Raw genomic sequence first — 18,283 nt, 5'->3', positions numbered from 1 at the left:
GCTGTTTTGTTCCCATTTAATTCTTTCTTTACAATTTCAACTTTTATTTCTGCTCTTATAAATATAATTCTTGATTTACATTTACAGTATGTGACATGACATGCAAAGAACTTACAGTATTCTATATAGGATATTTACATAGGAATGGAATAAATTATAACAACGATAATGAATGTATTTTTATTATTATAGAATTAATAATCCTGACTCATGGATCAGGGCATATTATACTAGGTTACTGACTTTTTCCATTACAATGCGAAGCACATTTTTTTTGTAAATCTGGAGTCAAACATTTTGTGGTTTTGATTTCAATGAATCAGATTTGGTCAAGACATGAAACATGGGCATAATTCCATAGGCAAACCACCAAAACAAAAGAAAATCAACAACAAACTCTTCCCCCAAAACCCCAATCTAGATGCTCCTTGTTTTTGTGCTTTCTCAGTGAGTAAGCAGTAGAAGAAAATAGAATTTTTTTTCAATACACAAAATGTTCATTTTTGTAAACACTTTTAGAAATAAAACTTTGACCTAAAGATTGAACAGGTTTATAATTAAAGGATTAAACTTACAAACCCTTGTTCACTTCTATTCCTTTATGCTAAAATGTTAATCTTCGGTGTTGTACCTAGATGGCATATACAAAGAAAGATTAAAACATATTGCCTTTGTATGATTAATTATTAACCTACTCATAGGAAGATAAGATTACCATGCCAGATGAGGTCTACAGTCTGAGATCTGTTTCTGATGATAGCTAGTACCAGATAGTAGGTGGCAAATCCTATTAAAACATTTAAGGGATAACCTTCCCATAGGGCAAATTTGTTCTTAGCCCTTTCAGAGTCAGGATCACTGACACCTGAAGTATGAGGATTAACTGCCTTATTCTTTTTTTAAAAAAAAGCTTACTTATGTACCCTATCTCTGTATCATTATTAGCATACATGGATTTTATTGCTTATCAAAATGACACGTGATACAGAGGAAAGATTCAGTAGTAGTTATATCTCCAGCAATGTGGAAAATAATTGGTCTATGGCATACAGAACTGCCAAAACAATTGTACTTTATCTATTCAACTGTTTTGGATCTTGCATCAGAAATCCTCTTCACAAAGAACTGACTATTTCAATGTAGTCTAGCTCCCTATTCTTTGGGTTTTATCTGTTTCCTTCCTAACTTTCTCCTTTTTAATATCCACCATCTGTCTCATGATCACAATTTTCCCTACATAACAAACAGCAGAACTGAATGACTGTGGGTATTGTAACTCATTAGAACTGTTTTATAAAATGAAAGGTCTACTTAAAGTTCTCTTCTCCATTTTCTTCTTTTGGTGAAATACTCATTACGGATTTTTTGGATGTGGAATAAAGCAATAGAAAACAATGTCAATCTTTACACAGCAGTTTTACCTTCTCCTGTTAAAAGTACACTCACTCTTCAACCCCCCGCCCACCCCAATCATATATACTAGGCCTGTCTGAATAGGCAGCTATTCAATTCAGCTTTGGATACAGCTGCTTTGGATGCCAGGGATCCAATCTGGAGCTCCGGATCAGTTTCCCGCTTTGGAGATCCGGCCATAGGGTATAATGGGGAATCAATGAAATATCTATAACTTTGTTGTTTTTTGTCTGATTTGGATGAAACTTGCAGGAGTAGTAGCCTCTTGTGAAGCCTGCCAAGTTTCAAGAAGATTGATGCAGCGGTTTGGGGGGAACAGCACCCCAAATTCTTGAAAGCAAAACTTGTGTCACGTGTATGTGTTACACCACAGGGGGGTGAAAACTGCAGGGGTGGTAGCCCCTGGTGAGGCCACAAGGCCTGCAAAATTTCAAGAAGTTAGGTGCAGGGGGTTGGGCTACTAGATAATGAGTTAATTAGCAAGGATTAACACCTACAAAGCCACAGACTAAGGAGAAGAAATAATCAATACAGCAAATCAGTGCCCCAAGACAGAGACAGTCAGTTGCACAAGCACCCATGTCATGAGTTTTGCCTGTCAGCAGCTTGAGGTGCAGTTCCCCACAAACCCCTGCACCTATCTTCTTGAAACTTGGCAGGCTTTGTGGCCTCAACTCATTATCTAGTAGCCCAAACAAACAACAAAGTTATAAATATTTCATTGATTCCCCATTATACCCTATGGCTAGATCTCTGAAGTAGCTCCAAAGATTTTCTGAAGTGGTTCAAAAGCTCCAAACTGCTTCAGAATGCCTAAAGAAGCCAGCACTTCAATCTGGACATGCTGCTTCGGCATCCGAAGCGTCCGAATCTTCTCTGGGTCAGAAGCATGGTCCGAAGCCTCGTATAGCCCTAATGTATACCTAGTATCACTTTCAAAGGCTGTCACTGATTTTTGATCCTTTTTTCTATAATAGATCTGAGTATAGTTCCCTAAGTTCTTAGTAAACTGAGAAGGGTGTTACTAGCACTTAAAACATGTGTTTGTAAAGAGAGTTTAAAAAGTGATTCCTTCAGTTGAATCAGTTATATATATATATATATATATAATTACATCCAAAAAACACTACGATACAACATGGATGTTGCAAAATGTAGGATTTAAAAAGCAACAAAATTTCTGAATTAAAGCCATGCATACAAACTTCATTTTGTCCCATTCGCATACCATACTGATGTAAATTATGTAATGGCAAGCTATTTTTCATAGGACACCCAAACAGGCGTGGATCCAGGAACTTTGATTCCTGCTGAATCCAAATTTTAAAACAAACTGCCTGGCAGTGGCAGTAGCATATCTGTTCCAGCAGCAATGAGGATATCATTCCATGGCTCCTTATAATCTGATTCATTTTAAACACATATTTCCAAAGGTATTAATGTCCCTCTCTACTTTTTAATGGTATAAAGGTTTCACTAATCAAACTATTCTTTCTTCTGCAATTTTGCTATCTCTTATTTCCCCCTGGTAATGCAACTCCTACTTCACAGCCTTGCAGACTATTTTTAACTCTAGCTAAAAACATTAACTCAGGTGTGGAAATAACTTTCTGTGAATTTTTGGATGCAATATCAAGATGCTTAAGAAACTTTGATTTTATTTTATAAATTTGAAAGAGAAGTACATTTACTTATAATGACTACAGGACTAAAGAAACAGCTTTTTTATTCTTTTAGCCTGGTTTGTTCTGCTTAATACAAAAAGGTATGATCTAGCAAATAATGCACATTCCAGTAAAATTATATTTGTATTTGCTTTGATCTTAAATTGAATAATATAGCCCTAGGCCCCTATCATATTAATAAAGCTTCTAGTTTCTTTTTATCTAGAGAAAAATATGTATTGTGTTATATTCAATAATGTACCACACCATCTACACCCTGCTTTTCAAAATCCTAGATCTGCCTGTGACTCCAAATCATCCGGTTCATTTTTTTGCATCTTTCATGGGTTATCTTTTGGGGTAAAATTACATAGTGGCAGCTGTTTAAAGACACAAATAGCAGGTACAGTAACTCATTTCTGTTAATGGTCACTAACATCCATGCCTTTCAAAAGGTAACCTATGGTTAGTGTTCTTCATTTTTATGTGAGTGTACCTTGAGCACTCTAAGTAGCATAAGGATGCGTGGGCGAGTGGGGCATGAGCCCTGGGTGCTGCTTAAAGGTGAGGGACACCAGACTGAAGCAGGGGGTGCCTCACCCCCCTGACCTCTGCTTCCCCAGCAGTTTCCAGCTCCAGCCCTAGCAGCAAGCAGCAGTGGTGCAAGAGCACACATCAGTTAGTGAAGGGGAGTATGGGGAATCCAGTTCTGCCAGGATTCCCAATAGTTCTGGGGAGTTCTGCAGAGTTTTCTGCAGCTGGGTGAAGATTTCACCCCATTTCTTGTTATTTGATATGGGACTCTGGTGCCAACGTACTGCAACAAGTACAGGGTGAGAAAGACAGGAAGAATGCCCCAGGCACAGTCCTAGCCACTTATACCACTGAGTATCCCCATCACTGCTCATCTATTTATATCTGTGCAAACTCTGTTAGTGCTGTAAATCAACCTGAGTACAGGCAGTCCCTGGACTTATGACACAATTGGTTCCTGGAAACTACATCTTAAGTTGAAATGTTGTAACTCAGAACCAATTTTCCCATAGGAAACAATGTTATAAATGGGGATTTGTTCCTGAACCAAGGCCCGATACCCTATTTTCACCAAAAATAACCCAGAATTTTGTACTCAATCAATTTTAAATGATTAATATAGCAACATTAATGTGTTTATATTGTAAATAGCAATCATATTGACGGAAGGATGACTTTGAGGTGACCTTGCGGGAGTTTTTGAAGGGCTCTTAGTTGGACTTTTTGAAGGGTTCTTGGCTGGAGTCCTCTCTGGAGTCTTGGCTGAAGTTTGTCTGCTTTCTTAAAGAAAATGTCCAAGGAAGTTTGGACAGATGTTCTCCAGCGAGATGGGCGACACAGCGAACTTGTTTGCTGGTGTGAAATTGGATCAAGCATTGTAAAGTTGAAACTGACATCAGAAAGTTGAAATAGGGTGCCAATTTATAAATGTTGTGAGTGTGAAATGTTGTAACTCAAAACATTGAGGACTGCCTGTATTCAGAGCACATAGTTGTACAGATTGTACAGAAAGCTAAATCTTGCATTCTCAAATGTTTTCTTAATTTAAGCCAATGTAAATGTTTTTATCAATCAGTGATTTGACACCATATTTAGACCCTGGATCTTCATGGTCAGTAAATGATTGCAGTTGAAGCATCTGGAATTGCTGGATTTATACTGGTTTAACCTGGCATTTCCACATATTTGCTTGTGGAATCACCAAATGAGGGTGCAGAAAGCAATTGTGGCTACCACAGCCATACAATACTGGATATATATGGAAAAAATGCCCACTACTTATAAGGTTTAAAACTCACTATTGGGAGAAAAGAGAGTAATTTTTGTTGTTGACTGTGTAAACTGGTTGGACTGCATGGAAGGAGAATGCATTAACAAGACAATATTTTTGACTGAAGTAGCAATCTTCAGCTGTTTGGGCAGCAGGAGAGAGCTGTTATGTACTGAATTTGTGGAAGACTGTGGGTGAAATTGTTCAACTGCAGCAATCAGGAATTGTAGAGGACAGTGGTATTTGCATTTGCAAATGCATTATTTCATGTTTTATCATTAAGGTCTGTAATTTTCTGAATACCAGCTCAAACTGGCAGAAATTAATTAGAATTTGAAACAACCCTGATTGTAAACTAAGTCAAATGAAATAGGCTAGATTTTTTTTTGCATATTGATTGTAGTTATTTTTAATCTGGTACAACTAAACTGGCTCCTCTGGAGTTATGCCTCATTAACACCAGCACAATCAGGTTTAAATCTATTGCATGATAATACTAAAATTATTTATTTTATTAAATGATCAGGCAATTTATCATTTTGATTGGCTGCTGGTCAGGTGCTGCTGGCTGCATTAGGCTGCAGCAGTGTGATACAGTTATTTTCTTTATCAAACTGCCTCTCAAAGGTTTACCTGCTTGACTACTTACCAAAGAAATTCTAGCATGGATAAATTCTGCTTTGTATTATCCTAGAAGTTCTGAAAACTAGATACTTTAATTTTCTAACATATGCTATTGCTTGCAAAACAATCCTTAAACTGTTCCACCTTTTGTTCATGCTCCCAGAAGATTCATTCAGAGATGCTTTAAATTTCACTGAGAATTGGAAATCGCATTTAAACCATTACAGTTATTCTCCCTTCAGTATATGGATGCCCTGCCTTCTTTATTTAGTCATTTAAATTGGTAAGGAAGAGTGGCAGGCTAGAATGCAGAAAATGGTTTTTGAAAGAGTCCTTTTCTTTGCACTTATTTCCAAAACATAGGGCGCATCTACATGTCACCTTACGCAGACGTAACAATGCGCTATGTTGCTGTATGGTGTGCTATGGTGAGGTAACAATCGCGTTTCTACAACATGATCACTAGGCCTGTGTGAGTCAGCAGCGATCCGATCCAGCTACAGATCCAGCCGCTTCGGATGGCCGCGATCTCATCCAGAGCTCTGGACTGGGTTTCCGCCTCAATCTGGCCGAAGTGGTTCCAAAGCTTCGGAGTCGCCTCAGAGATCCGGCCATAGGGTATAATGGGGAATCAATGAAATATCTATAACTTCGTTGTTTCTTGTCTGATTTGGATGAAACTTGCAAGGATAGTAGCCTCTGATGAGAGCATAAACCTGCCAAGTGTCACGAATATCAGTGTAGGGGTTTGGGGGAAACTGTACCTAAAATTCTTGAAAGTCAAACTCATGTCACAGCTGTGTGTCACACCACAGTGAGGTGAAACTGCAGGGTTGGTACCTCTCACTGAGACCACAAAGCCTGCCAAGTTTCAAGATCAGTACAGGGGCTTGGGGGGAACTGCCCCTCAAGCTGTAGACAAGCAAAACTCATGACATGGGTGACACTGTGTATGCTAAGGTGCAGTGGGGTGACAGCTGCAGGGATGGTGGCCCCTGCTGAGGCCACGACGCCTGCAGCTGTCAAGGAGATCAGTGCAGGGGGGTTTTGGGGCCCTGCACCCCTCGCTGCTGAAAGACAAAACTCGTGCCAAGACAGTGTCTGTCTTGGGACAGTTGATTGTTGGTATTGATTCTTTCCTCTCCTTAGCCTGGTTTTGTAGGTGCTAATTGATGCTCGTTAAGTCGTTATGTAGTAGGTGGGTCCTGTGTATTGAGCTGGTCTCTGAGTGAATCATGATTGATTGATTGGTAACTGGTAACACAGCAGCTTAGCAGCCAGGCCTGCAGTAGTGTGTCCCCTCCCCGCCCCAAGACGGACACAGTCAGTCCCACAAGCACCCATGGCAGGAGTTCTGCTTGTCTGCAGCTTGAGGGGCAGTTCCCCCCAAAACCCTGCACTGATCTTCTTGAAGCTTGGCAGGCTTTGTGGCCTCAATAAGAGCTACCACTTCTGTAGTTGTGATCCCCCTGTGTTGTAAGACATAGACGTGACAGGAATTTTGCTTTCAAGAATTTGGGGTACAGTTGCCCAAAAACCCCTGCACCGATCATCTTGAAGCTTGGCAGGCTTTATGCCCTCTATAGAGTCTACCATTTCTGAAAATATCATCTAAATCGGACAAAAACCCCCAAAGTTATAGATATTTTATTGTTTCCCCATTATACCCTATGGTCGGATCTCCGAGGCAGCTCCGAGGCAGCTCTGAAGCGCTTTGGAAGCTCTGAACCACTTCAGAAAGCCCAACAAAGCCAGCGCTTCAACCTGGATGTGCTGCTTCTGACCCCAAAGCATCTGAAGCTTCTGCGGATCTGAAGCTCTGTCCGAAGCCTCACACAGCCCTAGTGTTGCCATAGTGGTGCACTGCCCAGGTATAGTGTGCTGCTATGGTGACATAGCAGTGAAATTTACCCATGGACTGCATGTACGGTGCAGTAACCACCCATACCATGCCTTGCTTTAGTATTGCCAAAAGAAAGTACTAAAGCATGGTACCATAGCAATGCTGCCATATGGCGATGTGTAGGCACACTCATAGGCACTCCAAAGAAGACAGGTTCTAATGGGCCACACATTATTTATGAATGGAATAAACTAAATGAACCCCAGTGCCTGATTTAAGTGTAATATTAAGGGTGGATCACTTAATTTAGTGGCAGAAATCTTGCTAAATCAGCACTAGATCTAAACCTAAAAAATCCATTACTGACAAATCCATTAGCTGAGAGACTACCACATTGTTTTATCTCTACATTTTGGTCACTAGTTCTGTCATACAGGAAGATTGTTTAGCATTAAATGGTGCCCTTTACTCATAGTTTTTGGACTATTATCTGCTAAAGTCTACAGCAGCAAGAATGTTGCTGGACAATCCAGCATATGGGTATAAAAATGGAACCTTTATTTCCCTATATCCCTTAGCAGTGTGAATCCTCTCAACCACTCTTTATTAGAGCAGCCTCTGGGATGTGATAACTTTTTTTAGCACATAACCAGAAAATCTTCAAGAAATCTGCCAAGTGCTAACAGTTTATCCAGGATACTTGTATTGGCCAGGTAGCAGTCATGATCTTCAAAAAGCCTCATTGACCTCATTTGAGTTAATTAGCATATGTTTACATACTTGGAGGGAATAATAAACACCCAATGATGTTACTTATTGATGCCATATGGTAGTCTAGTGGCAGCCAAAATAGGTAAAATGAGTAATATAAAATAACCATCCAGCTTCTGGATTATAAAACTGTAGTTTAAAGGTCCAAGCAATATGACAGAGCCCATTCAGCTCAACTCTCAGAAAATCTGCAAAGCAATTCGAGTAGCATGCTGGTTGTAGAAAGTGTGTATCAATTTTACATATATTTGTTAAGTGAACAAATAGAAAGTAGACTAGAGCGAGGGAGGAAACAAAAAGAAAGAAATGGTCTTTCTTGCGATGACAGAGAGATTTAAACAAGGTACATGCACAAACCTGTGTCCAAAGCTTGCACCTACACAGCCAATCTTATTCAGATCTTGGAATGTTTGGGAAAGTTTTGTTTATTCCCCTCCTTTACTACAAAACTAAAATGCAAACTCTTTTGTATTACCAGGCTCCTGACTCAATTGCACTGAGTACTCTCGCAGTGCAGCTGAGAGGAATAGAGACAAAGTTGGCTCTAGAGTCTGCTCCTTTGATTCTGGGCCAGCCAAATTAAAAACCTGTACCACTGAACATTCTCCAAGAACTGCAATACTTGACTTCCCATTACAACAGTACATTTTTTCTGATATATCTTTTAATGATGCTAAAGAGAAGAAAACTATTTCTTCTATACTGTCAAGTATTCTAATATAATAAAAGGCTTAATCTGTCTTTGTGTGTCTGTATGCCTGCTTTAATGCTTTTGGGCAATCGTGCATGTGCTGTTGAGAGGGCAGGTGGTGATTGGCTGCATGGCCCATGCTACATAGGTCCATGTTTGCTCCACTACCAGAGAAGTTTGTGGCAGTGGTGAATATGCTTGGGCTGCCTAAGCAGCAGGGCTTCTCCCCCACCTCAGGGTGAAGGGGAGTGCCCCTTCACAGTGGCGGTGCCCCCTTCTGCCTAGCCCTGCTAACCCCCAGAACAGCCGGCAGGGAGGGGGAGGTGGTGGGCAGGGAGTGGAAGCAGGTGGATGTGGGGCAGGTGGATGCAGACATGAAGTGGAGCAGGGCAAGGCAGAGGAGGAGGGTGGGTAGATCAGGGCTGGACCTGGACTGCTGGGGACCAGGACTGGACCCCAGGGGGGTAGAGCGGGGCCAGACCCAGAGCAGGCAGGGGAAGGGAGGGGAGAGCAGGGCTGGACCTAGAGCAGTGGAGGGGTGGGGAATGGGCCTGGACCTGGAGCAGTGGGGAGGGGAAGAAGGGGGGGTGCGGGGCTGGATGCAGGGCTCCATCCTTGCCCCCCATCATTCTTGATGGGCAATTTGCTAGTTAAGAATATAAATGTAAATAATTTTTTTAAAATCTTCTTTTGATGCAATCTACTTAGTCATTTAAACTATAAAACAGAGCTTTAACGAAGCCTTCGATATGTTGCTGGATTATATATAGATATGAGCAGAATCCTCTCAGGTTTCTTCTCTGTGGTCAGTTAGGAGAACTGTATAATGCCTGCAGGAAGCAGTAACAACTTTTTTTTAAATTAACTCCCTAATTATTGCTGAAAGAATAATTTTGGAATCAGGTTAGAATGTGCAACTCTCATCAGTTCTCTGAGTTTACCTCTTACTCATGAGAAAGTACCCATTTCTTGAGAATCTGATGTTTCTTTCAAGCCAGGGTGGAACAGTTGGGAATTTTCAATCAGGGTTTTTGTTACTCTGATTAAGTATATGATTATGAGATTTTGAGAGATCTTCCTTCCCCCAAGGTTTAACATTTTGGGGTTGTAGTGTTGATTGAAGACATCTCTACATCACCTGAGGGCTGCGGGAGGCAGTACTGCAGTGATACATGGCATGTCTGCTCCACATGCAGAATCTCCCAAACAGCTGTAATGTAGTTGTGGGGCTGGATACAAGCCAAGGTCTCTGTGGGAGAGCTTCCTGGAGCCCAGCCAGCACTGTACTAGGGCAACTACATTACATTTTCTTTTGGGGATAATGAATGAGCAGGCATGCTGTGCTTCACTATGGTGCTCCGTTGTGCTGAAGAAGTTGATTTTAAATAGGAATATTGCTATGTCATTGAAATATGATTGCATTGATCTGTTTTGGGAGTTAATGTTATACTGGGAGATTTGTAGTTTGGGTTAATAAGATTAATAAGGTTTCATAAGGTTAATAAGCTTCATAAAGTTTCATAGATCTCAAATCAAAATGTGGTCCACTGAACAACTCAAAGGGAAAATTTTACTTAAAAATATAAGTGTTATTACCTGTATTGAGAAAACAGATAAGGATCTGGGTTCAGTTCCATACATTTTTTTCTAAGAGATGTATATAACAAGCTGGAAATCTCTATAGGGCCACTCAGCAGGGATTAGCAGGGATTAGAACTGGGAGAAAAATTAAAATATTTGTTCCAAGTTTTAAATTAATTCAGACTAGCCCCACTCACAACTTTGTGTGTCCTTCTTTGATGAACATTTGAAAAGTCTAGTTACTGATGAAAAAATAGATTTTTGAATAAAAACCTAATTGATTATTTTCTCATCGAAGCAGTAATAGAAACATTATCATCTAACTTATCTGATAAATCACAAGTAAGATTTACAGCTTTCATCTTAGGATGCTTACAATCAGTCAGTGGAATAAAGCAATCAAAATGGTATTTGGTGAATAAATGCAAATAATTAAAAAAAATCATGATTTTCTTGAGGATATTCTGTAAGCAGAAAACAAGGCTCTGTTACAGACTACACTGTGCGCTATTTGTTCAGTTTTAATAGAGATAGATTTACATGTATGGGCACAATTTATGGCATCTGTCAGGGGTGTCAAACTCATCTGGCCCTGTGGGCTGGATGAATGCTGTGAGATTGGTCCATGGGATGGATGAATTACATGGTCCCATAGACCTCCCCCCCCCTTCCCCTGCCTCCAAAGCCAGATCCAACTCACCCCTATCCCTGCAGTAGGGATGCGCGACGCTTCAGTCTCTGATTCAATTCAGCGGAGATTCAGCCCGATTTGGTGGCCGAATCTCTAAATCTGAATTGAATCAGGAGACCCTTTAATCTCTCTGGATTGAATTGAAAACCCTTTGAATTGATATGGAGAGATTCAGAAAGATTTGGATATAGACAGTTTTAAACGTTTTTTCTACATACCTCAAGGTACCAGGCAGCTCGTGAATGCTGTGATACTGGGTGTCGCTGGTAGGTATTGTAAGGCTTTGGGGACCTCTTCGTGGGTGCCCTGCTTGCCAGTGACATCAGGGTGAAACCCTATTCTGGTGCCACCTAGATGGTCTGGGCGCTGCCCCTTTTTCTCGCCTGCCACATCTTTGTTGTTATCAGTTGGGGAGGCAGTTCCCAGTTGGGGCCTGGAGGTGTCTCGAACCTGGGGTAGTCTTCGTGGGGCTCCAAACTTCCCCTTTACCCCACCTTTACCATACCTTCAACCTGGGTTGATACTGCTCCCGGCAGTTCTTCCCCACACTGCCCGCCTTGCCAGGGCTGGGTCTTCTGGGCCGTGAACCTTAAGGGGGTCACACCTGGTTTTCAGGCTGGTTTCCCCCTCTTCAAGAAAATAAACTTGCCCCAGCTGCGGTCATCCACAATTCAACAGAAAAATGCTGACACCTGTCGGTGGAGCTCCCGAGCCTGCCTTTCTCTCTCTGTCTCTCTCTCTCTCTCTCTCTCTCGGGGCTCCTTTCTTTCCCCCTCCTAGGGACTTGTCTGTCTTCTCCCCCTTTAGTGGGCATGGGTACTGGGACCTCCCCTTGCCCTGTCCCTACCAGTTCCTCCGGCGTCCCCACCCTGGAGCCTGGCTGACCTGGGGTCCTGTCATCTTGGTCCCTCTTGCCAGCGTCAATCTTCTCCCCTTTTCTAGGGCTCGTGGTTCCCCATGCTCTGCCCCCTTCAGAGCTGTCTGAGGATGATTGCAGACTTGAGGGTCTGCCCTGAGTCCCAGTTCCAGGGCTCCTAGTCAGAGCCTTGCAGTTCCCCAGTGGTGTCCCACTTTATTGCTGCTCTCCAGCGGGGCTCTTTGGCTCCTGTTGACCCCCAAACCTGCCTTCTGCCTCACTGGTCTCCTGATGGCCAGTTGCCTCCTCCTCCAGGAAGCTGGGGCTAGAGCTGGAGCCTCCCAACTCCTGAGCCGGCATCTCCCAGCTGGCACATCGTCTCTCTCTCCCCCGCTCCTCCCCAGCTGTTTCTCCGGCTGCCTTTTCAGCAGCCCGCTGAGGGGGTGGCCAGCTCAGAAGCCACCCCCTCAGCTCTACTTGATATGCAGGCTCAGGCAGCTGTGAAACTGCCAAGCCTACGTCTGTGCCGGTGTCTGTGCTCTGGTCTCCTCCCTGCTGCTGCCCGTCTTGGCTACTATGGTGAGTGCTGTGGTGCTTTGGTTAGGGGTCTGGGCCATACTGGGTGGGCTCCTGTCTCCCCTCTCACACTGGGACACATGGAGCAACCTACAGGAGTGTGTGGGGGGGTCCCCAGCATGCTCAGCAGCAGACCCAGAAGTGGACCAGAAGCACTTCCAGTCCACTTCCAGGTCTGCCAAGAAATGTGTCGGGGGGCCCAAGCTCAGTGACTGGTGCCTCCTGGGTCTCGAGGGGCATCTGGTGTCCCCCTGCATCTGATCACTGAGCTGGGGGGGTGGGGGCAGGGTCCTGTGCACTCAGTGGCAGACCCAAAAGTGGACTGGAAGTTTTTCCGGTTCCCTTCCGGGTTCGCTGCTGAGCATTCAGGGGCCCCCCTGCTCCTATGGGATGCTCCATGCACCCCAGCATTGCATCAATAATAAGCCATGCTGGTACCTTGGGGTATGTGGAAAAAACATTTAAAGCTGTGTTTATGGCTGAATTGTTGATTCTCCAAATCAGCATCGAATCTTCAGATTCAGTTGAATAGAATTGGAAACAGTGATCTGAATCAATTAATTGAATCACTGTCCCCAATTCAGGCCAAATCCAGATCCGAATCAAATACTGCCTGTTTTGCACACCCCTACCATGCAGGGTCCAGGACTGTACTACATGTGACACCATGCACAGCTGGTCCAGGATGGGCACCACAGGTGGCACCTGCTCCAGTTGGTTGGAAGAAGCCTAGTGCTTGACTACTGCTGTGGTAATGAGCTGCAATGGTGAGCATCTTCCCACAGTGCTGTTAGTTTCTCCTTCCGCACCCTCCCCCTGCTGCTGCCAGGCTTGGCTGACATGGGCAGGCAGGAGCTATGGTTGAGAGCTGTGCGGGGCTGTTAGCCAAGCTTGGCAACACTGGGGACGGGTGGGGGGCATCCCATCTCACAGGCCTGGCCCTTGCCTTTGCCCCCCCCCAGACCCAGGCAAGGACAGCTGGGGTGGGGAACCACACAGTACAGGGCCTCTGCTCCTCACCCCTCTGGCACAGTCCAGCTCAGCTAACAGCCCTGTGCAGCTCTCAGCTTTAGCTCCTGCCTGCCTGTGTCAGCCAAGCTGGGCAATGGTGTGGGGAGGAAAGAGACCACACTGGGAGGCTTGAGGGAGCACCTCCCACCAGTGCAGTCAATGACTGCTAGTGCAGTCATTTGCATGTCCTCCCCACCAATGGGCAAATCTGTGTTCTGTTCATTCCCAATCCAATCTATGCAGCTCAGAGAAACCTGATTCGATTAGATTGATTCTGCCTTGGGCGTTTTGACTGTCTGTACCTAGCCTAGAACTATTCTAAAAATAAAAAAACTTGCTTCAATAAATATTTTTGTTTCACTTCCATTTTCTAAACTAAGCCCAGAGGTTTATTCTGCTTTCCAGAATTCTTAATTGAGTTTGACAATAATAGTTAAGTACATCATATCACATGGTGGCCCACAGCTATCCTGTTGAGAACTGGATAAATACTGAGATACTTTATATGAGAGAAAGATGAGTAATACAATGTACTAATTAATATTATACACAAACTGAGTCCATTCCCAGAAATGTGTTGCATCTAAAACAGTATTTCCAGGAAATAAGTTTATAGCACTTGCAAATCTGGATTTTGTGCACTTGTAACATCATAGCCATAATACCATTTTTTGAAATAAGTTCTTCTGGGAATGATGCCAAAATTATGATATGGTACATGTAGACTGTGCTTATGTCTTAGGGACACTCATATGTTCTGTTTCTACATTTTACAACATAAAGAAGAGTCACAGTCAAGCACTGACTCAATGTACCATAGAAAAACATTTACACTACAGGCGCAGTTAAACTTTAGTAAGACACTGAAAGCAAATACCTTTACTCAATTTTTTGTAGGTATTGGATCCCTTGTAAACCTAGCTGCAAACAATGAATACTATGGGTACACTTTGTTTACTATCCTGAAATATCACTTTAGCAATTATGACATTGTTTCATTTCAGGATGAAATGCAGGATACAATATTTCCAACTGAAGTAATTTTATTATTTGACTGCTGGGACAAAGTGCTACTTTCAATTGCAGATGTATGTGTAACTTATCCCATTTGTAGTATCTCATGCTGAAAATGGGACACAATATAATGAAACTTGTATTGGATATACATCCAGGCATTCACTGCCACCCTTACTCTGCCAGATTTAAGACTGAGAGATTCTGGGCCTATTTTTATTTTAAACTCTGAAGGTCTAAATCCTTGGCTACAGTTGAGGTGCATACAGCAGAAATAGAGAGTGAATTTAAATTCACAGTTACACTCCTCTAATCTTAACACTGCTGTACATAGGGCTGATTCCTCTGTGCCCTAGGTCCTCTAGGCCTCTTACATTTTCATTTTCAATTAATGACCCTAATGCTGTTAGGATTGGTATTGCATATGGACAGCAGGGCTGTACAAAGCTTCAGTTCCTGATTCGATTCAGTGGAGATGCAGCCCGATTCGGTGGACAAAATCTGAATCCAAATCAACTCAGAGGATCCTTTAATCTCACCAAATCAAATCAGAACCCTCCAAATCAATTCAGAGAGATTCAGCAATTCAGACATAGACACAGCTTTAAATGTTTTTTCTATGTACCTCTAGGTAGCAGGTGGCTCATGAGCACTGCGATGCTGAGATGCGTGGAGTGTCCCACAGAAGTGCAAGGGGCTCGGATGCACACAGCAGCAGACTCAGAAGTGGATCAGAAGCACTTCCGGTCCACCTCTGGGTCCGTTGCCCACCCCCCCCCCGGCTCAGTGACTGGTGCCTCCTGGGTCTGGGCAGAGGCACCTAGGATCCCCTTGCGGCTGATCCCTGAGCTGGGGAGGGGTGGAGGACCCAGTGCATTCCGTGGCAGACCCAGAAGTGGACCAGAAGTACTTCCAGTCCGGGTTCATTGCCATGCATGTGAAGGGTCCCCACATTCCTGTAGGACACTACATGCGCCCCAGCATTGCAGCATTCACAAGTCACACTGGTACCTCAAGGTACATAGAAAAAAGTTTTAAAGCTGTGTCTATGTCCAAATCGCTGATTCTCCAAATCAGCATCAAATCTTCAGATTCAGATTCAGCTGAATCAAATCAGGGACAGTGTTCCAAATCAACTAATCCAATCACTGTCTCTGATTCAGGCTGAATCCGAATCAAAAAGGGCCTGCTTTGCACACCCCTAATGAACAGTTCCTTTTCACAGCTAAACAAGTACTAAGAAGCAGAAATGGTGTAAGAGCTCTTCAGCTGATTTGATGTCACTGAAAGGCCAAACTGCACCGGGCTGAACATGCTAACATAATGCAGTTTGGGATCGATTATGTACAAGGTACTCATCCCACAAAGGAAATCCAAAAATTAAATTTAAATAAAATGGAAGAAGGGGGATAAAGAAATAAACTTCTCAAGATTAATGCAGTTTATCAACACAAAATAACATATCTAATGTGATATAACCACTTTCAAATCTCTGTGAGGACTGGTGAACTAAATGCTGTATTGTGACTATTGGATATTAGGCCCTCATACAGCAATTTTGCACTGCTCCAGCAAGGCAAAACACTTGTGTACCAACTTAACAAGGGTGGGGGGCAAGACTCCTGCAACATGACTGTCTGAATAGCATGCCACTTTTGTCCTGGGATGTTGCCAAGGAAAAGAGATATGGGCATGTCTTCCTTGGCAATAATAAGGATCGGAGAGACCTGTTGAGATTAAAGGCAATGAGGCTTAAGTATCAACACTTCAAAGGCTGAGACATGCCAGGGATTGACTAATTCCCTAGTTATATTAAAGGATGAAAATAGGTAGGGTAGTCATAAAGGTGGTATAAAGCTGTGCTCAGTTGGAGCAGCCAGTGTTCAAACAAATAAACCTTTAAATTACTAAACAAATTGTAACTTTCAGTATATTAATAAAAGATAAGCCATGAAAACTTATCTTTTCCTCTACACCCTTTTTGAGGTTTCTGCAACATTTGGAACTAGCACAGACGAAAGTGAAATATAGACAACAGAGTCTATGACTACAGGCAACATTTTGCAAAGAAAGGAAATTCTGAAATTAGGTAGTAAGTTCCAGTCAAAGAGTTATTTTTCTGTCCACAGTAAAGCTTTTTTTTCCTGCTGGGATTTGATATACCTGAGATATATATATATTCTAAATAATTATTTTAATGCCTATTGCTGCATCAAAAATACATAAAGACTGACACTTAAACAAATAGAAAACAGAGAGCTAGAGTAAACAAAATGTGTTCATTATACTAACTGATATATGAAAAAGACAACAGAAAATTTAGACACACGGATTTATTTAATTAAATGACTTTTCAAATCTTATCTGTAGTCCCATTTTTAAAAGAAGGACGAGTGTTTAAATGGAATTTCCTAGACAGGCCTTCTTTGTCTAGAAATTTGTTCAGAGATCTTATTTAATGAAAATCTCTTCTAACAGCAGATAATAATGTAACAGGAGATAGACCAGAATAGACTAGATCTACTATAAAATTTAACGGCCTGCCTGAAGAAACATTTTTGATTTTGAAATATTAAGTACAAAGTCAGAGTTCTCTTTCTCTTTGTCTCTTTTCAGACTATAAATATGTCTAGTTATTTTTTCAAATACTTCCAAATGAACACCTGTTCCATCATTTAACTCTCATTACTTAAATTAGGCAACATATTTCTACACTCAAGAGTTCAAACTTTTATGGATGACAAAGTTAATTTGACCCCAGTGTTGGTTTGGCTCGCCTCAAAGGCATTAAAGGGAAGATTTTTAAATTCAAATAACTGTTAGGTCCCATTTACCTTTAGTGAGAATTAATCATTAAAAATCTACCACTAAGTGTCATTAATCTTTCAACCCGGAGATCCATTGCAAAAGGAAGCAGATGTTTAAAAGACAGGCAGTGGCCATAATTATTTTGCTCAGTTCAATTTTAAAAAAAAGGATTGGTTGTTTGATCGTGTTTTTGGGTTCTTCCATCCCTTTGTGAGGGAGTCACAATATAAGCAAAAATTTAGTTCTGATGATAACCTTTCTAACCAGAATTACAGTGCTATGGATGCATATAACATAGACAAGTATTTACAGACTGAGTAATCTGCAACTCTAAGAGTAATCACCTATTCACGTTGTCAGACACAGTTAACCAGCCCCTTCCCCTATAATCTTGAATACTCACAAATGAAATTTTTCATCCCATACTGGATTCAAGTTTCCAAAAATTGTTTTAGTTCTCCGTTTGGTTTTGCCAACCTGCACAGTGACGTATGGATCACTTGAGCCCGTTTTGTCCTTAGCTTGTAAACCCTGAGCACAAACCACTGCAACACAGAGAAAAAACATGTTTTACCTTTTCTTTGTGAGGAAATTCACAAGATAGTTACCAAACAAAACCAAACCCCTCCACATCTGAACTCTTGAAAAGTTAATGAGAAATCAAAAAGAATGCTGAAGAGAATATCAATTTAATACCTTTTAGCAGTAGACCTGTTGCAGAAATTACTGGATGGTTTCTTTAGTCTGTGTTGTGCAGAAGATTAGATTACCATAATAGTCACTTCTAGCCATGTAATCTAGGAATCTAACTAATGCAGGGGTGGGCAGTTATTTCAGCTGGAGGGGCACAACGATTTTTGGTGAGCTGTTGAGGGCTGCACACAGAAAATCTTTCAGAAGATAACTTTTTAACAAATTATAGATTTAAAAACCCCA

General features: G+C 42.0%; 1 protein-coding gene and 1 long non-coding RNA gene across 2 annotated transcripts in view; one reads left to right on the top strand and one right to left on the bottom strand.

Moving 5' to 3' along the window:
- LOC109288621 overlaps positions 1-8,860 on the top strand; it is a 33,813-nt gene extending 24,953 nt beyond the window's left edge. The window contains exon 2 of the long non-coding RNA XR_002095195.1: positions 8,598-8,860. This is a non-coding gene — a long non-coding RNA (uncharacterized LOC109288621). The remainder of the gene's footprint in view (positions 1-8,597) is intronic.
- The window catches only part of UNC13C (unc-13 homolog C), a 692,691-nt gene that overhangs the window by 434,053 nt on the left and 240,355 nt on the right, over positions 1-18,283 (bottom strand). Inside the window, exon 10 of the mRNA XM_019504241.1 lies at positions 17,751-17,892. Within this exon, the coding sequence (XP_019359786.1) occupies positions 17,751-17,892 (142 nt within the window). The remainder of the gene's footprint in view (positions 1-17,750; positions 17,893-18,283) is intronic.

This window comes from Gavialis gangeticus, unplaced genomic scaffold, assembly GCF_001723915.1.
Source record: "Gavialis gangeticus isolate Ggan-Ray unplaced genomic scaffold, GavGan_comp1, whole genome shotgun sequence".
NCBI classification, from domain to species: Eukaryota; Metazoa; Chordata; order Crocodylia; family Gavialidae; genus Gavialis; species Gavialis gangeticus.
This window is presented reverse-complemented; position numbering and strand designations above follow the sequence as displayed.